Source organism: Sciurus vulgaris (assembly GCF_902686455.1).
Source record: "Sciurus vulgaris genome assembly, chromosome: 16".
NCBI lineage: Eukaryota > Metazoa > Chordata > Mammalia > Rodentia > Sciuridae > Sciurus > Sciurus vulgaris.
The window spans coordinates 17545012-17572543 of record NC_136477.1 but is presented as its reverse complement, the minus strand read 5'-3'; the positions used below and the strand labels follow the sequence as shown (position 1 = coordinate 17572543).

Genomic DNA, 27532 nt, shown 5'->3' with positions numbered 1-27532 from the left:
TGTGGGGTCTTGAGTTGTCTGGGACCCCTGATTGGTGAGGGTTGCTGACCCCAGTTTGCAAGTCAGCCATAAGATGGAAATAAATCTTGGGACAGCGTTGTCCCCTTTGCCCTTCTGTACTGGGAGACAGCCCGCTGTCTCCCTCAAGTGCTCTCTGCTGAGCCTTGCTTTGCCTATACTTCACTTTCACCTCTAATAGAGTTCTCTCATGTGGCTTTCAGTGTCTGACCTTAGATTTTCTTTCGTAGGAACATCACCCGAGGTTTGGGGTCTCATCCCCCTGCTTTCCTGTGACAATACTGGCAAACACAGACCAAGCCCACCTATGCAGCTAGGAAGATTTCTAGACCTTAAATTGATTAAAACCATCTGACTCGTAGGGTATTGTTGTTGTTGTTGTTGTTGGTTTGTTTTTGGTCTTGGTTTTGGTACCTGGGATTGAACTCAGGGGCACTTGACCCCTGAGTCACATCCCCAGCCCTATTTTGCATTTTATTCAGAGACAGGGTCTCACTGAGTGCTTAGGGACTCTCTGTTGCTGAGGCTGGCTTTGGACTTTCAATCCTCCTGCCTCAGCCTCCCCAGCCACTGGGATTATAGATGTGCACCACTACACCTGGCTGATAGTCTCTTTTGATAGTTATCAGGCGCTCTTGTTTAAGAATCCCTCTTTTGTAGTCTTTAGTCTTATTTACTCTTGGTGGGGCTAACACAAGTGCACATCTTAAGTTATATTCAAAGAAGTATTTTCCTTTCTTTTAAGTGCCCAGAGATGGCTGTGCTTTGGTTATAACTATTTTTGCTAGGTATTTAAGACCAAGTGGGTCAAACTGATCTTATTCCTATCTATTGTTAACACTCAGTGGCTCCTCAGGGGATCACTCCTTGAGAAGCCTCTTAGCTCTTTTAATGCCATCTGCCAGGACAGGTTAGGGTCTCCTTGATGACGTGGCTTCCCTTGGAAGCATCAGGGATGTCCCCCTTCTCCAGTAACCCTCCTCTTTTGCAGCATGTGCACTGGTCAGCTTTCTATTCTGCAGGGTCTCAGTGATCCCCCTGACTGGGAGGTCATGTAACCCAGAGTTGCAAAGCCCGTAGAGAAGTTCCCTTGTTCCCTGGGATTAGGCTGACTCAGATGGAAAGAGCCAAATATTGACCATTTTCTTTCTTTTCCTTTTACTTCCTTAACTTTAGTTTCTAAGCCTTGGTCTTAAACGGTGAGCAAGCCAGTCTCATCTGGTTTAAAGTAAGAGTACTGGCTTTAACTTTAATGTCTATAACCTGACAGTCATTTGCCCCTTCTATTTAATTGGGGGCTGTATTAGTACTGGAAGTTATCATTACCTCCTGTCTGTCCTCTGTAGATGATGGCCTTTTATCTCAAATTAACTCAGATGGTTATGTCGAAAGTCATACTTCTGTAAACCACTAACATAACAAAGTTTACAAGGCAAATACAAAATGAAGTTAACCAGAATAAAAACATATTGAGTTTGCATAATAGCTATGCACCAAGAAACATAATTTTCATAATCTCAAACCTTTACTTTGAGCTCTATGTTGGAGAACACCACCTTGGTAAATGGTCTTTTAAACCTTATACTTTAAAAACTTGTATACTTGGAAGATATGAATACATTTATTATTCCATGGAGCCAGTAACAGCACCACAGTTACACTGATAGTTTTATGTTAACCAAGTTTAGTCTTCGAAGAAAAATTTAGACTCAGTAATGTAGGGTAGTACTCTAAAATAACAGTTGTTGTTTAACCAGAGTTGTACAAACCCTAATTCCTTTAAGGTCACTTGCTCTAAATAATAAAACTTAACAGATGCAAGATTATCTTGATAGATAAGAGCAGATTAATGTTTTAAGAAATCTTTGTTACTTCAGCCTATAGAGGATTAAACTTTGGTTTATATCAGTACTTTACTATTTGACCTTAGGGAAAAACCTTGAATAACTTTAACTGATTGTGCTACTTATATGTGACCAATTTAGTTACACACAAACTTTTTGAAATTTGTACTCCACAAACCTTTTGTAACTTACTTAGACATTTTACAACTTTTTACTTTATCACACAGAGGCTCTCACCCAGAAACATTTCCTTTCCTTCTACTTTCCATACTAAACTATATTTTCACACCTAAGACCTTCCTATCATTTTCCTAGCTGTTGACCCTTCTTAATTCACACTCTGAAACAACGTGATGAAATTTTTGAATTTAGATAAATAACTCCACTTTAATAAGATGAAATACCTTTATGTTTTTATGGTAATTTACTCAAAATCCAACAAGAAACCTCTCATATTTTTTTGTATATAAATTACACATGACAGAATCTTTAACTCTTAGTAACCTTGTTTTAGTGAAGACACAGAGACAAAGCAATATTAAACCTTCTTTTATTTACCAATTTGTGAAAACTCACATAATGTTTAAATACATTACCCTATGGAATTTAAGAACTTGAGAGTACTTGATTTTATATTTAGCAGTTAGCAATTTAACTTCGTAAATTAACCAGATATCTCTAACAAACACATTTATAATTAACCCCATTTATGTTAAATCTGTTTTACTTATTTTTAACTGTAAAAATCAAGGTATCAGACTAGTGTTTTTAACAGTACTGGCCATTCTCATTGAAGAAAAATCCTAGAAGCAATGGATAGTATATTCTAGACATTTTATAAAACCAACACTCTATTAATTGCCTGACCACCTAGAAAAACTTGTGAGTTAGTAATTTTAAAGACAACTTTATTTTCATCTGTCTTTAAATTAAACCCCACTTTATTTTTTTATTTTCTCATTTTTTAAATATATTTTTTCATTAACTTTTTGACAGTAATAAATTTTGTTCATACATGTATATAGGGTAATAATGTCTGTCTTCAATCTATTGTCCTTCCCATCCCTACCCACTTAACCCTCCCCTCACTCCTCTCTGTACAATCCAAAGTTCCTCATTCTTCCCTACCCATCCCTCATTATGGATCAGCACCCACTTATCAGAGAAAACATTCAGCCTTTGGTTATTTGGGTTTGACTTATTTCACTTAGCATGATCTTCTCCAGTTCCATTCATTTACCTGCAAATGCCATAATTTCATTCTTCTTTAAGGCTGAGTAATATTCCATTGTGGAAACATGTTTGAACATGTAAATGTTTAAGAAATAAGCAAAATAATGACATAGTTTGGATTAATAGGATTATTGGTTTTTTTCTCCCCTAGGAAACATAAATAATGATGTTTGTGTATTTCTTATGGAATGCACTCAAAAAGAACTTTTAAGAAATTGTGGATGTGAATACATTTCTCAAATAAAATTTAAATCATAAAATAGTTTTATCATAAAGTATTTACATTAATTGATATTTTAATATGGATGGAAGTTGTATAGATTCAAATAAATTAAAATCCATGATAAATACTAAAAAAAAATATTCCATCATGGATATGCACCACAATTTCTTTATCCATTCATCTGTTGAAGGACATCTAGGTTGGTTCCATAGTTTTGCCATCATAAATTGAGCTGCTATAAACATTGATGTGGCTTCATCACTGTAGTATGCTGATTTTAAGTCCTTTGGGTATAAACTGAGGAGAGGGATAGCTGAGTCAAAAGGTGTGACCCCCCTTTTTAAAGTCATGTGAACTAAAAGATATTTGCATCCATTTCTCATTTAAATTTTAATTTATGAGTGCTCATTTATCTGCGTGCCCATTTTGATACCATGTACACGATACATGGATGCAAGCACATATAGATACAACACAATACACAAATGTGCACACGTACACAAAACAAACAACAAGCAAAGACCTTTTAGCTTTTTATAGGCAGACCTCCACTGCCATGCTACAGATGTTTATTAAAGACTCTGTGAGATTTATTTCCCAGCATCACCTTGTCTATGTCCTACTTAGGATCTTTTTAGAGGAAATTGTCCCAATGTATTTGACAGCTAACCCTTGAAAATTGGCCCCTGAACAAAGGCAGAAGGTAAAGTCCTCTGTAGTTAGATAAAATAAGACCGATCAGAAAAATATATTAATTTAGGCACACAGGATCAAAAATGTGAATTCACCATGAAACAAAAAGATAGAATTTTTAAAAACACAGGAGTTCTAAAAAGAAACAACATGGCCATAATTAGTAAAGGAGTCTGCAGAACATCTTTATCAGATTAGGGTTTACTCTTTGACTCAGATTAGAGTGAGTTTGGGGTTGGGAATGTAGCTCAGTGGGTGGAGTGCTTGCCTCACAATCACAAGGCCCTGGGTTCAATCCCCAGCACCACGAAAAAAAAAAAAAAAAAAAGAAAGATTAGAATGAGTTCAGATATTGAAAGAATGAGAGAGAGAGAGAGAGAGAGAGAGAGAGAGAGAGAGAGAGAGAGAGAGCGCCCTGGAATCCTTGGGTGGAGATTCTCAGGGTAAAGAAGACTTGTATATATGAGGTCATTAGATTGCCAGATTGAAACCAGCCAGCCTGTCGGGTCTCACGAGTGGCTTGGATTTCAAAGTGACACCTGTTTTCCTGGTCCCAGTTGGTCCCCTGCACGCCCTACAGGCCCCCAGTTTACATTTCGGCACCAGCCTTGGCAAGACGGAGCTCTGGCAGAGCCCGGGTGGGCTGCGTGGAGCACTCTCTTCAGGCGTGGTCCCACGGTTTGTGTCCTCTGGAGACCGGTTTTGTTCCCCAGCTGGTAAGCAGGCCAGGTCGGAAGCAGAAATGGGTCAGTGGCTCAGACTCAGCCCAGTGTGCAGGCTGGCGGTGAAGCTGGCAGAGCTGTGGAGACGAAGCTGCCCTCTGAGCAACGCCCGGCCACGTGAACCCAGCAAGAGAACAGGACCCAGAGTGCTGTGCCCGGGACTGTCTCTTCGGCTAGGGGACGTCCCCCATAAGGCTCGCCCCAGCAGCCCCCAGACGTGCTCCTGCTGATCAGCAGAGCGTCTCTCCCCGCATGGATCTGCCCACCCTGGTGTGGGCTGCATGCCCAGATGCCAGGCCTCCGCTTTGCCCTGTGCCAAAGACCTGGGAGAATTCAGACTCAGAGACGTTAGGGACCCTCGGCCGCCATAAACTTTCAAATGTGATGACCCACACAGAAGCCCATGGCGGGCACATGTCTCTGCTGGGGGGCTAAAGGAATCTCTGGGGGTCAGGAGGATCTCGAGTGCTCCTTAGAAGCTTGACGCCCCTTTTCCCAGAGGAGTCCGCAGAAAGGGGTGAAAATTTCTTCTGGGGCCAAAGAAATTTGAGGAGCACGTCGGAGCCCAGGAGCCACACGGGCAGAACCCCGAGGATCCTCAGAGCTTAATATGGGACAGAGGGAACCCAGGCGCTTCCTTAGGAGCCACTCCACGTCCCTCTCGGGTCCCTAGAGTCTGAACAGCTTGAGTCTGATCCGCGAGGGGAGGGGCGCGCGGGCGGAGCGAGCAGCAGAGCGTGCAGGATGGTCCCCGGGCGGACGTGTGGCACTGGCCCTTTCCCTCAACGCCACCTGATTGACCGGTCGCCACGGACACCCCGTGAGGGCAGTCAGGACGGGAGCCGGGGAAGGAAGCCCTGAGGTTCGCGGCAGCTCCCGGTTGCTCTGTGGGTCTCCACACACCAGAGGCGACCCGGGAGGGAGCCGGCCACTCCCGCCAGAAGCCCCCGGGGCCTGGGCAGGACGGCCAACAGCTTCGGCAGAACCCAACACGCCTGCCCCTCAGGACAGGCGACTAGAAACACCTGGGCTGTGAGTCCTGTCACCCAGCCTTGTAGAACGGTGGCCGGCACTAACTGCATCTCGTTAGCCAAGCGCCCATTATTGTCCTCCAGAAAGGACAGAACGACGCCCCTCAGGAAGACGCGGGGTGCGGGTGAAGGCGTTCATCTCGGGGTCGCTCTCGGTGGGCCCTCCAAATGTGATGCCGGGACGAGAATAGGGCCGAGGACTGTTCCCCAGACGCTGAGGACCCAACACCCCAGAAACACCGAGCCAAGAGCTGAAAGCAAGTGTCACTCAAGGACAGAACAGAGTGGACTTCTCCGCGGAGAAGGGCCCTGAGCTGGGTCTCCAAAGAAGGGGGGTGTCCTGCCCCTTTTGGACGCTTTACAGTCCCGCTGTTCTCCTGGCCTCTCCTCCGCACCCTGCATGTGTGACCAGTGGCCAAGAGCTGGGGGATCCTGGGCGCGAGGGGAGGGAGCCCAGGGCCTTCGCCATGAACAGCTCCTTGCAGGAGGGAGGCCCCTGGAGGCAGGTTGCCTTGGCGACGGGCGGCCAGGAGGGAAGGGCTTTGGCGACATCAGCTTTTTATTTCCTTTCCTGTCCAGCGGCCCCCATCTTCCCTGCGGGACCCAAGTATTTCTCAGCTACAGGACTTTTTGTTTTGCAGCCACACTGGGAATGGGCAGGGGAGGCTCCTCAGTGTCTGGCTCCAGGTCACACACGCCCAGTCCCTAAGGCCTGCTGCCCACGCACACGTCCACACGTGGCCAACGCTCGCCCCACGGCAAAGCCGTTCCTATTTATACCACTGTTGTGTGGACGTTTTCCATGATTTCACCAAACTCGGGAGCTGTGGGGGAGGGCTGTGGATTTTCATAACAAGTCTTCCAGAACAATCTGACCCTTTATTTTTGGTATCAGGGATGGAACCCAGGACCGCGTGTATACTCGGCAAACTCTCTACCACTGAGCTACAGACCCAGCCCTCTTCATTTTGAGACAGAGTCTCTCTAAGTGGCTGAGGTTGACCTTGAACTTGCAATGTGGATTACAGGTGTCACCCACTGCCCCCACATTCCCTCTTTATTGTGTGATTAAAAAAAATAAATAAATAATGGGGGTGGGCAGGGATCTCAATAGAGGAAAGGGACCAGCAGGTGGGAAGACAGAGGGAGCAGGAAGGTGTTGGTGATTGACATTGGTCAAGTTATATTGCGATATTTTCTGCATGTCTGAATATGTGGCAACACATCCCACCATTATGGAGGACTGTAATGCACCAATAAAAAATGGGAAAAGCAGCCAGGCACGGTGGCACACAGCTTGGGAGGCTGAGGCAGGAGGATGGTGAGTTCAAAGCAGCCTCAGCAATTTATTAAGGCCCTAGGCAACTCAGCAAGACCCTGTCTCTAAATAAAAATGTTTAAAAATGGTTGCAGATGTGGTTCCATTTTTAAGCACCCCTGGGTTCAATCCCCAGTACCTTAAAAAAAAAAAAAAAAAAGGCAAATTTTAAAAAAAGATGTGTAAGATTTGATTTATAAGAATTGACCAGGAATCATGTCTGTGATTTACATTTTCATGGTTTTTTTGGCAGTACTGGCGATGGAACCCAGGGCCTTGTGCATGTGATCAAGTGCTCTATCACTGAGCCCTGGGTCATTTTTGATGAAATATAAAATACAAAAAGTTTGGGCTTTGTGTTGCTAAAGCAACTGTGGATTTGATTGGTTCATTGAATAACTCATTGCCAGGCTAGGACTTGGAGAAAGCCGTGGGGACAACCAAGAGAGGGACAGGAACAGGCTGTAGCTATGCAGCAATTTCACTGGGATTTCACACTGGTGGGTGAGAGGGTGTGATGTGAGCTAATTCTTGAGAAGTCATCAGTTTGGTGAGGATCCCAGTTTCATCCCCAGCCTAGGATCTGGTTCCGGGGAGGGCAGGATGTAAGGAAAATCTGCCACCTTGCACTTCATGTCTCAGGTGAACCTGGAGCCAGCTGTACCTGAAGCTGACACAGCATGGGGCTGAGGAAGAGGCAGGGGATCCTACAGGTGGAAACCTACCTGCTTCCTGCCTGATCTAGCATTCTGCTCAGTCTGGCTGCTTGACAAGTCTCCTGCTGCAACCAGAATGAACAGGCTCCAGCTATGGATGCCAAGGTCAGCGGGGGAGACTGACAGGAGGCTTTGACCCTAGTGGGGAGGGGTCCCACCTCCTGGCCATATAGGGGAACAATTAACAGAATGGGGATGGAACATGGAGGAGGAGGAGAGAAGGAGGAGGAAGAGGAGGAGGAGGAGGAGGAGGAGGCTGCAAGGGCGCTGTTTAGGGTGCCTGGGTGGGCAGCAAGGTAGGCCATGGGGGAGGAGCAGTTCCAGGAGGGGAGCTGGGGGTCTAGGGGAATGCTGGATTGAAGTCGCCAGATTGACTTTGTGCCGAGATTCCAGAATCCCAGTGGGAACTGACTCTGCTGCAGAAATGCCATGAATAGGTCAGGAGCCTTTGCTCAAAAATGCTAAAAAAAAATATGAGCAAATTGAATTCAGCTGTGCTTTAAAAGACAACAAGAGCATGTGGGGTTTTATTACAAGAAGGAAAGAAAAATGTGGTCTTTGAAAGCCTTTCAGTGAATGAAAAGATGAAAAGAGAAAAATACCAAGAGATCATCTCACCATGTAGGGAAGATATCAGATAACATTTAGCAATCACTTCAATTCTGTAAACAGCTCATACTAAACAGGAAGAGGGGGAAATTAGCCTGATTAAAGATAATGTTTGGAAGGGAACCACCTGCATCATGTTGGATGGAAAAATGAGAGAGAATACATATTCCAGGATGAGACAGGGATGCCCACAGCCAGGGCTAATACTTGATGCTGACGTAGAGATGTTGGCCAATGCAATAAGATAAGAATTATGCTTATGATCATCAGTAGAAAACAAAAAAGAATAAATAAACAAATAAATAAAGCAAGACCATTAGAGAAGGAGTACAAGGGAATTTTCAGACAGCAAAACTATTCTGTATGATACTGTGATGGCGAATGCATGTCATCACACATTTGTCAAACCCACAGAGTGGCCTGTCATCCCAGCAACTCGGGTGGTTGAGGCAGGAGGCTGGCAAGTTTGAGGCCAGCCTTCACATCTTAGTGAGAACCTCAGCAACTTAGGGAGACTATTAGGGACTCTCTGGGAAGCTGAGGCAACATGGAGACCACTGCTTCCCTGATTCTTGCCATCAAATCAGAAAGATGACAGTCAGGTAGCTCAGAGTAACAGGCATGAGTTTATCAGAAAGGATGGAAAAGGAGAAAGGGGACACTCTCAAGGGAGAGAGTGGATTCTCTCAGAGAGGAGAGGGACAGTGAGCCTCTCCTATGCTCCCAGAGAAGTTTCCAGAGAGTCCCTCTCATGTCCACCTTTTGACTTTTGACTGACAGCAGGATGACATCAGACTTTCAAGTCCCCACTGCATGACAACTGTAGGTCACCATGGCCTATATCAATCAGTTTCAATTGGATTCTTAACCATAAGTTCTTATTGATTTTATGGTTAGGAGAAATTATCCTTATCTGCCTGAATTCTGGAATATGGTCTGTAAAAAGGGTTACAAAATCTCCCCCTTCAGGGTAACTTGGGGTCCTCTTGTCAACATTATTTTGGGCCTGCATTTCTCTTGCAGATAACGCATAGTTTGAATGTGACATATCCTGTCCACTGACACCAGGCAGGGCTGCAGGTAAATTGCTTTTTGGAAAAGAAAGCACGTGGAGGTCAGCACCGTGGGCCCATTTTGTAGAATTATTCCCTTAACCTTGTATTCCCACCACTCACATCTGTCTGTTCCCTATCAAGACCCTGTCTCAAAATAAAAATAAAAAGGGCTGAGGATGTAGCTCAGTGGTAGAGAGTTCCTGGATTCAATCCCCAGTACTAGGAGGAAAAAAGAAAAGCAAAAGGAAAAGGGGAAAAAAATACTTCTAATACCAGTAAGTGATCTGGCACACAGTATATGCTCAATAAATGCCAATCATTTTGAAACATTTTTCTTTTCGGACTATAAAAATCAATGACTTTAAAAATTAAATATATGGCAGGGGGTGAGACTCAGAGGGTGTGGCGCACTTTCCTAACGTGTGGGACCCCAAGTTTGAGTCCCAGTCCTGCAAAACTAAATAAAATATGTGCCATAGGAAAGGAAACCTTAGATATGTCCTTATTGATTATTTAGAGGCATAGAAGAGTGATACTCAACCAGAGATGATTCTGCCCGCCTAGGGACACTGACAATGTTTGTGAACATCTTTGGTTGTCACAAGTTTGGGGGAGGAGGCCAAAGGGAGCCAATGGCCTGCAGTGAGCAGAGGCCAGGAAGCTGCTACACATCCCAGAAGGCACAGAACAGCCCCCAATGCAGAGAGTCACTTAACCCTGAAATATCAACAGTCTCAAGGCTAAGAAATCCTGGTATTGACTAATTTAAAAAAACTAAGAGGGACCTGGTTATAAATATCACTGGGTAACTTGGTGAATGACTTTTAGTACCTGTCACCTGGGCAGTCTCACCCTGACCTTTGTTGGTCAGTTTGTTGCTTTGCAGTGCTGGGGATGAGCCTCACACACGCTAGGCAGTTGCTCTACCACTGAGCTACATTCCCAAGTCCCTGCCTGGCCTTCTGTCCCCTGGAAACACCACATCTTATAGTCTAGGCGTTCATGCTGCACATCTGAGTAGCTGATTTTTGTTTTTACTTTCAGCATTTAACTTTTTCAAATCCTAGCATACTCAACATGTGCACCAGACCGATTCCTCCAGCCAGGATTGGCTGACGTGTGGAGACTCAGAGTCCCTGATCCCTGCTGAGGCTGGAGTGTGTTGCTATGAAGCTAGCCTCTGGGGGTGTAGCCCGGTGGTAGATAGCTTGCCTGGCATGTGCAAGGTCTTGGGTTGGATCTCCAGCACCATCAGCCAGAGAAATTTTTCACCCAAGAGACATTGGCAATGATTACAGACAAGTTTGGTTATCACAAATCAAGGGCCCCAAAGAATGATCTGGCCCAAATGTCAGTAGTACTGAGAGTCAGAAACTCTGGCATAGAGAAATACAGCAAAGCACCAGAATAGAGAGTCCATAAATAACTCCACATGTTTGTGCCACTTGATTTTTGACAAAGGTGCCAAGGTAATTCAATTGAGATTAGAAAGAAACCTCTTTTCAAAAAATAGAGCAAATCAACTGGATAAACATTGGTTCCCTACCTCACACCATACAAAAAGTTTGACTCTTAAAATAATACAGCCTCTAAAACAAAACACAGAAGAATGTCTTAGTGACGTTGGATTAGAGAAAGATTTCTTAGAGTGGGTGCTGGGTGTATAAAATTTGCCTATCATGCACAAGGTCTGGGATTCCATCCCCAGGGCGCGCGCACACACACACACACACACACACACACACACACACACACACATACACAAAGTTTTTTTTAGATTAAACACAAAAAGCATCAATCTTCAAAAAAAGAAAGAAAGAAAGAAAGAAAATCCTTGCACTACTCTAATTAAGCTGACAAGTGCACTATAAAACAACAATGAAAACCAAAGTGATAGACCAACTTCCTCTATGAATATTGTCGCAAAAATCCTCAACAAAATGCTAGCAAATCAAATTTAGCAGTACATTAGAAAGATCATACAGGGCTGGTGATGTGGCTTAGTGATATAGTGCTTACCTAGCATAATCAAGGCCCTGGGTTCTATTCCCAGTACTGCAAAAACAAAACAAACCAGGATTATACGATATGACCAAGTAGCATTTATTGTTGGAATGCAAGAATGATTCAACATATGATCTGTCAACGAAGCGTGTGCATACACAGAATGAATGGGAGACTGTGGTCATCTCAAGTGATGCAGAGAAAAACATTTGACAAAACTCAACACAATTTCCTGATTAGAAAACACTCACCAAACCGGAAATAGAAAGAAACTACCTAACCATGTGTGGTGGCACACACCTGTCATCCCAGCAGCTCTGGAGGCTGAAGCAGGAAGATCATGAGTTCAAAGCCAAACTCAGCAACTTAGTGAGGCCCTAAGCAACTTAGTGATATACCCTGTCTCAAAATAAAATATAAAAAGGGCTGAGGATGTGACTCAGTGTTTAGTGTCCCTGAGTTCAAGCCCTGGTACGAAAAAAAAAAAATTCTAGCCAAGGTATTAAGCATGAAAAATAAATAAAAATCATCTTAATTGGAAAGAAAGAAATAAAATTATCTGTTTTCAGATGACATGAAAAAGAGAAAGAACCTGTCAGAATAAGCAAATTTGTAGAGTACAAAATCAACAGATATTTTGTTTATATATACTAATAATGAATAATCTGAAAAGGAAATTAAGAAAACAATTCCATTTCCAATCATCAAAAAGAACAAAATACTGAGGAATAGTATTAGCCAAGAAAGTAAAAACTACAATATATTGCTGAAAGAAATTAAAGACATAGGTAAATGGATAGACATACCATGTTCATGGATTGGGAGACTTGATACTATGGTCAACACAGCCAAAGTGTCTAAAGATTCAATGTGATCCCTATCAAAATCCAAATTTTTTCATGTAGAAAAATCCATCCTTAAATTCATATTGCATATCAAGGGACCCTGTGGACAAAACAATAATGACAGACACATAAGCCAATGAAACAGAATGGAACATACAAAAAAACCACTGTTAATGTATAGTGAGATGATTTTTGGCAAGGGTGCTAGGACGGTCTTTTTCGTTGTTGTTTGAAACCAGGTCTTGTTAAATTGCTGAGGCTCTGCTCAAACTTGTGACCCTCCTGCCTCAGCCTCCCAAGTCAATGGGATTACAAGCACACGCCACCACGCCTGACTGGGAAGGACTGTCTTTTTGACAAATTGTGCAGTAAAGTTGGATCTCCACATGCAAAAGAATGAGGTTGAAGCCTCGACTTAGCCATATATGAAAATTACCTCCAAATGAATTGAAGACCTTATATAGGAGCTGAGACTATAAAATCACTAGAAGAAACTATAGGCGAAACTTCATGACCTTGGATCTGGTAATGATTTCTTAGATATAACCAAGAAAGCACAGATATAACTGACAATGAAAGAAAACAACAGATAGGTTGGGCTTTATAAAAGTTAAAGAAACAACAAAGAAAGTGAAAAGACACAGAATGGCAGAATATCTGCAAATATGTGTGTGCATATGTGTCTATGTATATATTTTTTCAGTACTGGGAATTGAACCCAGGACCTCATACATGCTAGGCAAACACTCTACCAGTGAGCTGCACCTCCAGTCCCCAGAATATAAATCTTAAAATTCTTAAAAGTCATCAACAAGAGCCAGGTGCAGTGGTGCATGCCTATAATTTCAGCTACTGGGGAGGCTGAAGCAGGAGGTTGACAAATTCAAGGCCGACCCAGGCTATTTAGTAAGACCCTATCTCAAAATAAAACGTAAGGGCTGTGGCTGCAGCTCAGTGGTACAGCATTTGCCTTGCACGTGTGAAGCACTGGGTTCAATCCTTAGCACCACATAAAAATAAATAAAATAAAGGCATTCTGTCCATCTACAACTATAAAAAAATTTTTTAAATAATAAAAATACATAGGAAGGAATGGGAGTCAGGGGCAGTGGCTCAGGCCTGTAACCCCAACAGCTCAGGAAGCTGAGGCAGGAGGATCGTGAGTTCAAAGCCAGCCTCAGCAACTTAGTGAGGCCCTAAGCAACTCAGTGAGACCCCGTCTCTAAATAAAATATAAAAAAGGACTGGGATGTGGCTTATGTTAAGTGTCCCTGGGTTTAATCCCCAGTACAAAAAGAAGGAAAAAGGAAAAAGAAAATGCAGTCATCCCACAGAATCTGACATGTGTGGGGACGATAACGACACAAAACCCTCCAGGCGCTCAGGGCCCTTGGGTAACTCCCATGTCTACTCCCAGAGATTTTCAATCACTTCACATTACCCGTGATACCGACTGCGATGTAATGTGTGTGTACATGCTCGCACATATGCATACACATAAACAACATGCTGTATTGTTTAGAGAATCACAACAAGAAAAAAAGAGTCCATGCGTGTTCAGTATGGACACAATTTTTTTTCCAAATATTTTCCATCAGTGGTTGGTCAGACCCACAGATACAGAGGGCTCGGTGTTCTGTTCATACAAGACTTGTACGTGAATGTTCATAGTAGTTTTATTTGTTATAGCCAAAATCTGGAAACCATTCAGATGCCATTCATTGGAAAAGGAATGACGCACTGTGGCCCATCCACACAATGGAATACTACTCAGCAATGAAAAGGGAAGAAATATCGATACACATAACAACGTGGAGAAATCTCTAAACAGTAGCCAGACCAGTTTGTTCTGCCCTCAGGGGGACCTCAGCCATGGGTATCCTTCATACTTCTTCCCATCCCAGATTCTGTTCTAAGTGAGGACCACAAACAGGTCAATGATTCAGTCATTGATTTTAAAATTGCAATGGTCAGTTCTAAGTTTAAATTTAAAGATATTCAATCAAGACAGACTGCACAGAGGGTCAGGTCTCAGAGGGGTAGAGAGAGGCTAGATCAGAGGGTGTGTATGAGTTTCCTGTGGCTGCTGTAACAACTTATCATAGACCAGGTACAAGAAAAAAACAAAAATGTATTCTTGACTCTTCTGGAGGCTAGAAGTCTGAAATCCAGACGTCTATAGGGCATGTGCCTCTGAGGGCTGTAAGAAAGAGTCCATTCAAGGCCTTTCTCCTGGTTTCCAGTGACTGAGGGCAATCCTTGGGATTGCTTGGCTTGCAAATGTATCACTTAAACCTCCGTCTCTCTTCCTGTGGCTTTCTCCCCTGTGTGTGTCCGTGTCTCTTCTCCACGTCTTCTAAGGACCCTAGTCACTGGATTCGAGTAATCCTATCCCTATGGACCGTTTGCCTTAATTTATTAGTCAATTAAACCTGCAAATACCCTATTTCCAAGGAAGCTCACTTTCTGAGGTTCTAAATGAATTTGGAGGGGAAGCTGCTCAACCCTGTATGGGGCCCTCATTGCAAGGTGACCAGGGAACATTCCCCTGAGGGTATAGGGAGGCATGGCAGCTGTATGGTCGGCCCAAGCCATACAGGCCAGGTGGTGTTTGACTCTCCCCCACCCACCCTGGGAGGAAAATGGAGGGGGGTGGTGTCCAGCTTCTGTGAGCCCCTGATTTTCCATATGGCATTGGTCAAGGTGCTACTCCTCTCTGGGCCTCACTTTCTCTGCCTGATAAATGGGGCACAAAAGGTAGGGCCTGGATTCCTCCAAAATCCTTGTTAAGGTTAAACACATTCCAGGGGAAAGTTGGAGTCTTTTTCAGGCCCCGGTGTTGGGTCTGGGAGTTTTCTTTTGCTTTTTCTTTTTTCTTCTTCTTTTTTTTTTTTTTTTTGGTGGGGGGCATACCAGGGATTGAACTCAGGGCACTCGACCACTGAGCCACGTCTCCAGTCCTAGTCTGTATTTTATTTAGAGACAGGGCCTCACTGAGTTGCTTAGTGCCTCGCCATTGCTGAGTTTGGCTTTGAACTCATGATCCTCCTGCCTCAGCCTCCTCAGCCACTGGGATTACCCGCCTGTGCCGCCACTCCTGGCAGATCTAGGGGTTTTCTATGTTGTTCAGAAGAGAAGCCAAAATCTTTCTCATTGTGGATAGAGAAAGATCCAGCCTCATTTTGTGGGGCAGGGTGAGAAGGGGTACAGCGCCTGGCAGGAGGAGCGAAGCTGGGAGAAATGACCTCCTGGTGGTGGAGCCTCGGGTCTGCAGTCCCAGGCTTATTTGCATCTTATGCTCTCCAGCCAATCAGAGGTGGAGCCTGTTGGCTGGTGGCCTGGGATTGGTCCACCATGAGATTCCACCCAAGGTGGTTGGTCCAGGCTGGCCCTGCCTTCAGAGGTTTGTCTCTCCATGGTCTTGATCACCCCTGTGTCCAAGGCTGGGGCTCCGGGTGCGGGCCTCTTCCAGCTCCTGCCCCAGGAAGAGAGGATGGGCCTCATCAGTGGGCAGGAATCCACGGGGCTTTTTGGTTCCAGGAAGGAATTCTTCAGGACCCTGAGGGAAGGCGAGAAGAAAGGCCCCATCAGACATCCTGTCCCCAGACGGGGATACTGATGATCTGGCAGGATCAGCTGTGTGCAGGGTCACACAGTCTCTCCTGTCCCATCCATCGTCTAGACCTGCCTCTCTGTCTGCAAACCTCCATCCACCTCTCTTCTGTCTGTCTGGGCCACCTGCAGTTCAGGCCACTAATGCTTGCCCAGATGCCATGGCTACCTCCTGCCTCTCTCTGTCTCTATTTCTCTTCAAGAAAAATATTTTCCCATAGCAGCTGGAGGGAGCTTTAAAATACTCTGGCCAGGGCTGGGGATGTAGCTCAGTCGGTAGAGTGCCTGCCTTGCATGCACAAGGCCCTGGGTTCAATCCCCAGCACTGCAAAACTCTGGCCAAACCATTCCCTCCCGGGTAAGCCTGTTCCTGCCAGGGCAGTGCACCAGCTGTGCCCTCTCAGCTGTGCCCTCTGCTCTCCCCATGGCTGGCTCCTCCTCATGTGCAGAGGGCGTCAAGTTTTCCAGGACAACCAGCGGACTTCCCTGGCTGCAGATGCTCCTCTCTGCAGCATCCCGCTTTATTATCTTAACCCCCGTAGCTGCTGGGATCCAACTTGTTTCTCTTTGTAGATGTCATCTGCTCCCACGAGCAATCACATGGTGTTGGCCAACATCCATCTGCCCCATCTGTATCTTATGTAAGATTTTTCTCTGAGTTGGCTCATTTTTGAATTAGACAATTTTATCTTAAGAAGAGACTATATAAACTATTCTAAGGGCAAATCACTTTCCCATGCCAGAGATAGGAAGTGATTGTTAAAAAAAAAAGATACAAGCAAGGCGCAGTGGTGCACACCTGTAATCCCAGCAGCTGGGGAGGTTAAGGCAGGAGGATCATGAGTTCAAAGGCAGCCTCGGCAACAGCGAGGTCCTAAGCAACTCAGTGAGGCCCTGTCTCTAAATAAAATACAAAAAGGGGCTGGGGATGTGGCACAGTGGTTAAGTGCCTCTGGGTTCAATCCCTGGTACCAAACAACAACAAAAAACAAACAATATCCCTCCCCTGAGTTATGGCCACAGCCCATGTGCCTAGAGCCACAATACTGTCCCCTGCTGTGGAAACTCAGCCTGAGACTGACCTTCACCAATCTGTCATCCAGGGTGGTTATTTCCTCCTTGGGGGCCACTGATGCCGTCTGTCGAGAGAGGTCCCACCAGAGCAACCCAGGGCCCAGGGCGCTGCGCTTGGTGGGGCCTGAGGGGCAGGGAAATTGAGGCCATTAGTGACAGGCGGTGGGGGCTGGAGCCCTGGGGAGGGGGGTGGGTTCCAACCCCAGCCCTGCTGGCAGCCCGCTGGCCCTCTCCGAGCCCATTCTTTATCTGCACAGTGAGGGGCTGTCAGCGCTGCTGGCTGAGGCTGGTTGGGCCAGCTTGTGCTCCCTCAGAGCAGCGTCCCCAAGGTCTGGAATGGCCCCTAGCATGGAGCTCAACAAGGCCTAGGGAATGGAATGCGGCCATTCCTCAGGACATATCCCTATTCATTTCCCTTTGCTTGTTCCTGCTTCTCTGTGGGAGTCAGAAATCCCAGGAGGGCACGGAGTCACCACGTAGATGAGAGAAAAGCATTTCAGCACCAGGGACAGCGCCCGCGGCCCACCCACTCCAACAGCAGGGACTCCAGCGTGGAGCAGGGCTGCTCACAGGAGCCTCATTTTCTGCCTCTGCAATAGCGCCAGCCTTGGAGGTGGAGGCTGTCGCTGAGGTGAGGCGACTTAAAGGGGTCCCACGTGTCAAGCATGGAGGTGCTCCCTCCTTCCTCTCCCTGCTGGGAGGGGCCCCGAGGCAGGGGGATGACAGGGTGACCCCGGAGGAAGCACTTGCATCGCTCACCAGTCAGGTAGCTGACGAGGGCTCCGCACAGCATGGTGGTCAGCGTGCCTAGGGCTCCGTAGTACAGATAGGAGATGGCGTAGAAGCTGTCCGCTAAGGCCGGCCTTGTCAGGTCCATGCTGGAGCTGGAGGTGGGAGTCATGGCATGAGCCTTCTTCTTAAAATTAATTAATTAATTAATTGACTTGGTACTAGGGGTTGAGCCACATCCCCAGCCCTATTTTGTACTTTATTTAGAGACAGGGTCTCACTGAGTTGCTTAGGGCCTCGCTGAGTTGCTGAGGCTTGTTCTGAACTCGAGATCCTCCTGCCTCAGCCTCCCCAGCCGCTGGAATGACAAGCTGAGCCTCCTTCTCCACCCCTGTCTACATCCAAAGCCACACCCAGGCCTCCCACTGCTTCCCATCTCCGCTGCCACAGCCTGGCCTGGATGTTAGTGCTCACTCCATGGGTTCCGCCAGGGGCCAGCGGCCAGCTCTACTTCCCCCGCGACGCGCTAACAGGCACTCTCCACGCCCAGCCAGAGTGAGTATCACTAAAATGCATCTCGATTGTCTCCTGTCACTGCCCATCACCATTCATGGCTCCCTATTGACCTGAGTCAAACCAAATTAAAGTCTTAGAAGAAAATATGTTCGAAAATCTATGACTATGGTTCAGACAAGGATTCTTAGATATGGCAAAGTGGACGGAAGCAAACAGCCGAGCGGGACTTCATCAAACTGACAACTTCTGCCAGGTACGGTGGTACACGCCTGTGATCCCAGCAACTCAGGAGGCTGAAGCTGGAGGTTCGTGAGTTCAAAACCAGCCTCAGCAACTTAGCTAGGACCTAAGCAACTCAGTAAGACCCTGTCTCAAAATAAAAATTTAAAAAGGGCTGGGGATGTGGCTCAGTGGTTAAGCGCCCCTGGGTTCAATGCCTGTTACCAAAAAATAAACAAATAAATAACAACTTTTAGGCTGGAGCTATAGCTCTGCAGTATGGCTGGCACTTAGCATGTGCAAGGCTGTGGGTTTGATCCTTAGCATCACCAAAAAATTTTTAAAAATACATAAATCAATAATTTTAATAGGAAGGAAAATTAAAATTAAAATATTTTGTGTATCAAAGAATACTATCAAGAGAATAAAAAGATGAATTATAGAAGGTGAGAAAATATTTGCAAATTCACACTCTGATAAGAGCCTAGTACCCAGAATATACAGACATATATAGAATATGTAAGTTAAAACTGAAAAATGAAAGGACAAATAACCACTGGGGCTGTGGCTCAGTGGTAGAGTGTCATGTAACATGCACAAGGCCCTGGGTCCATCCCGGCACCAAAAACAATTAATTAATTAATTAAAATAAAAATTTGGGAAAGAGACAAATGACCCAATTTAAAAATGGGCAGTGGGGGCTGAGGATGTAGCTCAGTTGGTAGAGTGCTTGCCTCGCAAGCACAAGGCCCTGGGTTCAATGCCCAGCACCGCAAAAAAAAAAAAAAAAAAAAAAGAAAGAAAGAAAAGAAAAAAATGGGCAGTGAATAGATATTTCTCCCAAAAAATATATGAGCAGCCAATAAACACATGACAAAATGCTCAGCGTCATTGATCAGGGAAATGCACATCAAGCCCACAAGGAGAGGCCACTTCACACCTTCCAGGATGACAGGGATTTTTTTTTTTAACGGAAAGTAACAAGCATCCGTGAGGCTATGGAAAAGCCGGAACGTCACACGTGGCTGGTGGGAATGTAAGTTCAACAGAATTAGCATCCGATCCAGTGTTTCCACTTGCAGGTACACACCAAGAGGAACGAAGACACATGTCACGCCAACACTCACACGCAAATGTTTACAGCAGCGACATTCACGACAGGCAAGAGTGGGGCGACCCAAGGTCCATCAGCAGATGAGCAGATAAAGAAAGCATGGCCCGAGCACGCAGTGCAGTTACTCAGCCAGAGAAAGGACCGGAGCCAGCAGGGCTGAGCCCTGAATGACGCTGAGGCCGAAAGGCTACGCTGCATGATCCCCATTAAATGAAATGTCCAGAAGAGGCAAATCCATAGCGAGAGAAGGGGGCTGGAGGAAGAGGGGAATGGAGAGGGAGTGCTAATGGGACCGGGCTTCTTTCTGAGTTGATGAAAATATTTTTGGGTTAGATAGTGGTAATGTTTGCATAAATCTTTTGAATATACTACAAGACCCCCTTTTTAATGGTTAATTCTGTGGTATGTGAATTCTATCTCAAAAAACAAATCCAATCCAGTGAAACCCTCTACCTGCATGATGTCTCCCACCCTTCCCTCCTCCCATTAAACCCATTCCAACCTCTCTGCAGCTGGACTGCAGCAAGCGGAAACTGGCCTCAGGGCCTTTGCACTCGCTCTTCTCTCCTCATGGAATGCTCTTCCCTAGCCACGCTCCTTCTTCATCTGGGTTCAGGGTTCCTCCCTGAACACATTGTCTCAGGCCAAATGTCTGCCACCTCCCAGACCAGCCTGCTCACCTAGAGGTCCTGCTGGAGGCGTTGGTAGCCAGGATCGAATCCAGAAGGACAGAGGTGTTGGCTGAGAGAGTCCAGCAGCCAGAAGTGGATGACGGCAGGACCCCCATGATCTGTGCACTGGGTGGGTAAAGCGTGGCACCCACGGCCACCCACAGTGAGAGAGACAAGCCGGCGGCCAGGCCGGAGAGGACACCCTGGAAGCGGAGCCAGCATCAGGGGAGGGGGCTGCTGGGCGCCCCCCTCAGGCCGTCAGCGCGCCCTTCCCCACTCACCCACGTGTTGCAGGCGGGAAGGAACATGCCCAGGACGAAGGCCCCCAGCAGGGGGCCGCTGATGACACCCATGACTGTGAAGGACCCCTGTGGGAATAGCGGGGTGGCGCTGAGGGCAGAGCCGCCCCCTCTCCTGGCCTCGGGTCACCCGCGAGGAAAGCAAGACCTGGGGGTTCCCTCGTGGGCTCAAGACCCCGAGCGCCTTAGCTTCCCTAAAGGGAAGGGACCCTGCTTCCCGCTTCTCTGGGCCGTAGGCAGAGATGCCATTCTCTCTCCAAGGCCGGGAAGTCCTTTCTGTCTCCAGGACAAAGCCCCCACCTCCCACCTCCTCTCGCCGCAGGCCAACCGGCGCAGGAAGTGTCCTACCCAGACCCTCCCTGGCCTCACTTCGAGGTGGACGGTGCCCCCACCCTCTTGCGGCATCAGGACGGGGCGGGCTGCAGGGCTCACCTGGAGGACACCGCCCCCCAGCAGCGAAGACAGAGCCGCCACCGCGAGACAGGCTGAGCCGTAGACGAGCGCTGCGGTGGAAGCGGGCGGCAAGGTCAGCGGGAGGCGCGCCCTGCGCCCCTGTGCCCCTGCCCGAGCCGCCCCGACTCACAGAGCCCCTTGGAGATAATCACGAGCTTCCGGGGCGCCAGGTTGGGCAGCCGGGGCTTGATGAGGTCTTCCACGGTGACGGCGGCCATGGCATTGATGCTGGTGGATGCGGTGCTGCGAGGTAGGAGATGAGGGGTGAGGCCGGGTAGGGCGTGTCGCACCCGCTCTGGGGTCCACCCTTTGCGCCAGCCACTCAGTTACCAAGCCGGCCAAGACCCCACTCATCAGGAAGCAGAGGTGGGGGTGACCAGAGTCCCCCAGAGTGGAGGAGAGGTCCACCGCCCGTCCTCCACCCAAGACATGAAATACTTCCAGGAGAGCAAGGGTACTGTGACCAAGGTCACAGAAGACAGAAAGGCTGGTTGCAGAGGGGAGTGAAGGCATGTGGCCTGAAGTCCTGGAAAATGCATAACCACCAGGGCGGGAGTGAGGGTCAGCACCGTCAGGACCGAGGACAGCAACAGCGGCCTCATAATAGGTGCTCAATAAACACTCATTAGAGGAGGGAGAGCAGAGGAAGAGGTTGCGTCCCCACTGGGTGATAAGGCGAAGACGCTGGAGCTGTGCTCAGGTGTGCCCTCTGCCAGAGCCCACATGGACCAGTTGGGATGAGAGGTAACTGAATGGGTGGACGTGCCCAGAATATTCCAGCCCCCAGGGAGCTGTCAGGAACCAGGAGGCCCTCGGGGACTTAGATGTGGCTGCTGAGCAGGCAGGAGACTCACCTGAGGGTACCACTGTAGGCACAGGCAAGGAAGAGCCCGGGGACTCCAGGCAGCTCCTTGAAGATGTCCAGCACCAGCAGGGGCATGTACTGAGGGGGACGCTGGGGTCAGGCTCCAGGACAGCAGCACCCCAGGGGAAGTCTCCTCTCTGTCCTGACACCCCCCATACCCAGGACACATGGGGCTCAGAGTGAGCACTGGGGGTGTGTGTTGACTGAGCCCGTAGATCCGAGAACTGTCACCGAGCCCCACTGTCCTGGGATCCCAGTGACACAGGGTCCCATGTCATCAACATGTTACTCATGAGGACTGTGAGGCCAGAGGTGGCACAGCTGGGGGGTCTGGAGGCAAACAGCAGATGGGAGGGCTTTGCAGCTTCTGCTGACTCGGAACCGCATGGTTCAAGCTCCAGTTGGGGTGTGGCCCAGGAATGGGTCCTGGTCCCAGCTCTGCCTGACCTGCCTGCTAACCTCTGGAGCTTTCTTCCCGTTAAACCCCAGTTTCCTCATCTGCAGGGCGAGCGCTGCGGCAGCCTTGGTCTAATCACACACAGGGAGAGCCAATGGCAAACTGACTGCTTGAGAAGGGAACAGCGTGAGGAACAGCAGGGCTCGAGACAATCAGCATCAACCTCACTTCATGCTGGATCACATTCCCTTCTCCTTTTTCCTTCTTTTTTTAACTGGAGGTTGAACCCAGGAGCATTTTACCACTGAACTACATCCCTAGCCCTTTATAATTTTTATTTTGAGATAGGATCTTGCTAAGTTGCTGAGGGTCCTACTAAATTGCTCAGGTTGGCCTCAAACTTGCAATCCTCCTGTCTCAGCCTCCTGAGGAACTGGATCACAGTGCTTGCCACTATACCCAGCTCCATCTCCTCCTTGATATCCCTTTGGGGCTCTCTGTGGTTCTCAATATGAATGTACCCCTCCCCTGCTCACCTGGCTCCCCATCGCCTCCCAGACTCTCTTTCCCTTCATCCCAGAGCCTCCTCTGAGCTCTTTCCTGCCTCTGGGCCTTTGCACAGGCTGTTCTTTCTACCAGAAGGCTTTTCTAGCTGCATCCCCTGATATTGGAAGTGGGGCACAGCACCAACCAGGATCCTGAGTGGGGCTCACCTGATCGGGGGCAGAGATGCGCCCCGTGAGGAGAGGGTCACAGTTGCTGTAGAACACGAACATGACGATGCCACAGAAAGCCGCGCTGGACACAATCAGGACCAGGCCCAGCTGGTTGATGAGGAGGGCCCTGCGGGGAGGGGCAGCTCAGACTGGGGAAGGGGGCCACGTCCTAGAGGCCGGCCCTGCCGCCCCCGCACTCACAGCCTGGCCTGTCCCTCCGAGCGGCAGGCCACGTAGCGCTGCACCTGGGCCTGGTTCACGCCATACATGGAGAGCCACACCAGCGTGCCACCCACCACGAATGTCCAGAACGTGTAGCGGCTCCGAGGATCGGGGTCGAAACTGGGTAGAGACAGGGCAGGTCAGTCATGCGAAGATGTCACGTTGGCTTCACCCTCCCTGGGACCCCCAGGTAACCAGGCTGGAGGTTCTGGGTCTGGAGGGAACACCAGCTGTGGGCCCTGAAGTGTGAGGCGGTGCTTGTCTGATTGCAGTGCATTTTATTGTTCACCGAGTCTTCTGTGGAAGTTCACAGAACACACTCTGGGCTGCGGATGTCGCTCAGGGCTAACAGGCTTGCCCAGCATGCATAAGGCCCTAGCTTCCATCCGCAGCACCAGAAAAAGAAAAAAGGGAAATAGATTGTTCTTTTGCTGCCTGACTCAGTGCTGCATGCATGTAATCCTGGAGCCTCTGGAGGCTGAGGCAGGAGGATCGCAAGTTCAAAACCAGCCTCAGCAACTCAGTGAGGCCCTAAGCAACTTAGCAAGATGCCTCTCTAAATAAAATATCAAAAGGGCTGGGGCCGTGGCTCAGTGGTTAAGGCCCCTGGGTTCAGTTCCTGGGACACACACAAATCATTCTTTCTTTGTCCAGGTGGGAGCTCCAAGAGGCTTCCGGTCCAGTGTGGGCCAGGCACGAGAGGCAGACCTGGACACAGACCTGCCTCTCCGCCCCAGCAGAGCCAGTTCTGGGCCAGAGGGAGGGACAGGGCTAAGGGAGTGCAGAGTGGCGGGCTGGGCTCTGTCTGCAGGGATGCAGGGGAGGGAGCAGAGAGGCTGCCTGGAGAGGAGGCATCACAGGTTCTCCTGGGGCACAAAGGGAGGCCACTTTCATCCTTTCACAGTGTCCTCCTTTCTAGTTCACTCACTCCAGCAGGTTGACCCTCGAGTGATTCTGAGCAAGCCTGAGCACGCGCCAGGGCCCTCCCATGAGCATGGTGCCACGGACCAGGATGGCCCAGAAACCAGCCAACATCACCACCACCTGGAACACATCCGTCCAAATCACAGCCTTCATGCCGCCCTGTGGGACAGAGCAGAGAGGGGTCAGCTCGGGACCTGACTGGCCAGCCCTGTCTGACTTGAGGACCAATGTGTCTCTCTCCCTTAGCTTCCTCATCTATAAAATAGGGTTAATAATAGTTTTGCTTGTGAGATTTAAATAACTTATTGAGTGAAAAAGACTCAGAACAGCACCTGGAACTTATAGGATTCAGTGAGTGACTACTGTATGACTATTACTATCACTCTGACTACTGTCATTATTAGTTATTGTTATTATTATTACCATTATTTGGTACCAGGGATTGAATCCAGGTGCACTTAACCACTGAGCCACATCCCCAGCCCTATTTTGTATTTTATTTAGCAACAGGGACTCACTGAGTTGCTTAGGGCCTCGCTAAGTTGCTGAGGCTGGCTTTGAACTCATGATCCCTCCTGCCTCACCCTCCCCAGCCACTGGGATTACAGGCCTGTGTCGCCACACCTGGACATTATCAGTTATTTTTCACCCATCCTACCTCATGGCTTTGCTTTCCCTTAGAAGTCTCTGGCTTTTTCTTTGGAGAAGACCCCCTCCCTCTTGCAGACCAGCTGTAAGAATAGCCAATCAGAGCATCCCAGTCCTGCAAGCTGTCTAAATGGTTCAGCCTGAACATGGACCGCAGACCAGAGTGAGCCTGAGGCTTGAGACTGCTGCTAGGCCGGTGCTAAAAGGAGTTCACTTTCTGCTGGTCAGGAAGTCAGAAGAGGTGAAAGCCTGGAGCTGGTGGAGCCCAGAGAAATGGAAGAGGGACACAGAGGACTCCGTTGGAGGCCCCGAGTCCAGCCATGCCTGAAGCTAGCTTATCCCTAGGTTCTCAGCAATTAGCCTTTGAGATCACCTTTCATTATAAAGAAGAGAACTGAGACCCGCCTAGGACAGGGGCTTCCTCAAGAGAAAGTGGGGGAAGAGCGGTGCTGGCCGACCAAAAGTCTCCCCCATAGAAGACCCAGTGGGCATAAAGCCCCCACGACATTCGTGGGGACACTCACCACAGTCGTGTAAAAAGTGCAGATAATTCCGGTGGACAGGAGCGACGCCCAGATGTCCAGCCCGGTCACTGCAAAAAGATGCCCCCCAAATGAGGCCTCCCTGCGGAGAGCAACGTCTTAGGCCCTCCTCTCCCTCCCGGTCTTCGGACCAGCCTTCTTCTCCTGGACACCCTCCCCTGCTCTCCCAGGCAGACCTTGGTTCAGGATGAGCGCAGGTGCATAGATCACGATGCCGGTGTAGAGCATCTGCAGATAGAGGGCGGGGCGGTGAGGCGGGGCGGAGGCAGCGGCAGGTGTGCGGGGCTTGGGAGCGGGTGAGGGCGGGGGTCCTGTCGGGTGCGTGGGCGTGGCCAAGGGGAGGAGCTACACCGCTACGTGGGCGGGATCTGGGCGGGGCTCGCTTGGTAGGGGCGGGGCCTTGGGCGGGGTCCCGGGTGCTGCGGGCAGGCAGTGAGCTCAGCGGACTCAGGCTGGACGCCGATCGCGCCGCGTGGGTGAAGGGGCACTGAGGCCACTCACCGTGGCCACCAGGTACTGCAGCGTCCCGCAGAGCCGCACAACACGGCTGAATCGTAGCTCCAGGTACTGCAAGAAGGAGCCGAGGACTTGTGGTCACTGGGACAGCCTCGAGGACTCTGAGGTCCCTGCCAGACCTCTTGGTTTCTGCCCTCCCTCTGAAGGCTAACTGCGCTGGCGGTACTTTTGCCGGAGCGCCCCGCACATACCCGGATCTGTCCACGCACACGTGCCACCCGGTGTCTTGCACAGGACGTGTGCCCTGGAGGAGCGATCCGTGCGTGTACACGCCCCCCACTCACGTGTGACCGCTGGGGTCGCTCCGCTTACACCCTACAGTACCGGCGGCCAGTGGCATGAGGCTACCGAATTCCGGCCCCGATTGTCGCTTTTCTCTCTGCCCTGGAGGGACATCTTATAAATTTCTGGCTTTGGACAGGCGGGAAGCCTGAGCAGAGACGCACCCTTACTCAAATCAAGGTAGAAGGAAAGGGTTAAGCCGGGTTTTGAACCCAGAGATGGGGGTCTTCCCCTCTGGGGCGCATGAGTAGGAGTGTGCGGGACATGTCGGGGACAGGTGCGTGCCTGCCCACACGGAGTACACGCGGGGCTTACGCCCGCCCTTGCACCTCCACCAAAGACCCAGGACAGCAGCTCCTCTCTTCCTCCTTCCTGCCCCTGGCCCCACCGCCTGGGGCCTCTTCCCAGAACCCTCCTGCAGGTCTGCCTGGGGCCGGGTCAACTCCCAGGAGCGGAGCTGCCTCCTCTTGCACAGTGGCTGGGAGCCCCGGGGCCTCCAGCACCTGTCCCCTGGGACCAGGCAGGTCCTGCCTCTGGGTACCTGGTAGGTGCTGGTGAGCCCGAGGCGATAGAAGACTGGCAGGAAGAGCTGGGCGGTGAGCAGGGAGTTGAGCAGCTGGCCCAGGCACATCCAGAGGAACTTGAGGCCGTAGCGGTAGGCCTCGGCCGGCACCCCCAGCACCTGCACCGCCGACATGAAGCTGGCCGCCAGGGACAGGCCCACCGGCAGGGCCGCCAGGCTGCGGCCCCCGGTGAAGAAGTCCTCCGCGCTGCGCTGGCCACCCCGAGCCAGCCCGACCCACAGCCCGATGCCGGTGGACACGAGCAGCATGAGGGCGAAGACCCCGTAGTCCCAGGCTCCGAACGTGGCCCGCGCGCCTGCCTCCGCGACCTCCATGAGAGCAGGTGCGACGGCCAGCGGTGTCCCGGGCCCTCCTGGCAGCTCCGTGTGCTGACAGCAGCGAGGAGGCTGCACGGGCGGTGGGAAGATGCTCAGGCCCCGCAGGAAGGCCACACGCCTGCCCCCTCCAGGTGGGGTGACAGCACAGGAGGGGCAGGGGCTCCCTGGGCCAGGGGTCTGTGGGTCCTCGCCGCCAGGCTGCGCTCTCCCTGTGCTCCTGCCGTCTATCTGTCCACCTCACCTCTCTCTGGACCCAGCTGCCAGACCCAGTGCCAGCAACTGGTCGGTCTGTCCCCCTCCCTGAGCCCTGTGCTCAGTGCTGACAGCGGGAGGTCGCAGTGAGGCTTAAAGAAACAGTTCCAGGTTGTGGGCTGCGGATTTATTGAGCTCAGGGGTCAGAGTGGCTCCGCCCCAGGCCTGGAGGCGGGCAGGACCCGCACCCTTTCAGCTCTGGGACAGACCAGCTGGGAAAGGCCATGCAGGTATCTGCTGAGGGTGGGGGTGGGTGGACCTCCCCCAAA

General features: G+C 49.5%; 1 protein-coding gene across 3 annotated transcripts; it reads right to left on the bottom strand.

The window, feature by feature from the left end:
* Positions 1-13973: 13973 nt before the first annotated feature.
* SLC5A5 (solute carrier family 5 member 5) lies at positions 13974-27532 on the bottom strand. Of its 3 annotated transcripts, XM_079116538.1 has the most exons (16): positions 27253-27531; positions 26652-27080; positions 25814-25879; positions 25489-25540; positions 25295-25362; positions 24127-24281; positions 23178-23318; positions 22974-23103; positions 21853-21941; positions 21129-21241; positions 20978-21048; positions 20528-20614; positions 20256-20449; positions 17757-17881; positions 17006-17121; positions 13974-15870 (listed from the first exon to the last, which is right to left on the bottom strand). In XM_079116538.1, the coding sequence occupies exons 2-16, from the start codon at positions 27006-27008 to the stop codon at positions 15709-15711; spliced, it is 1926 nt and encodes a 641-aa protein (XP_078972664.1). In that variant the 5' UTR covers positions 27009-27080; positions 27253-27531; the 3' UTR covers positions 13974-15708. The 3 variants fall into 3 exon arrangements, with proteins under 3 accessions (XP_078972664.1, XP_078972665.1, XP_078972663.1); XM_079116539.1 differs by having other exon boundaries at positions 24127-24242; positions 26652-27532; XM_079116537.1 differs by having other exon boundaries at positions 26652-27531.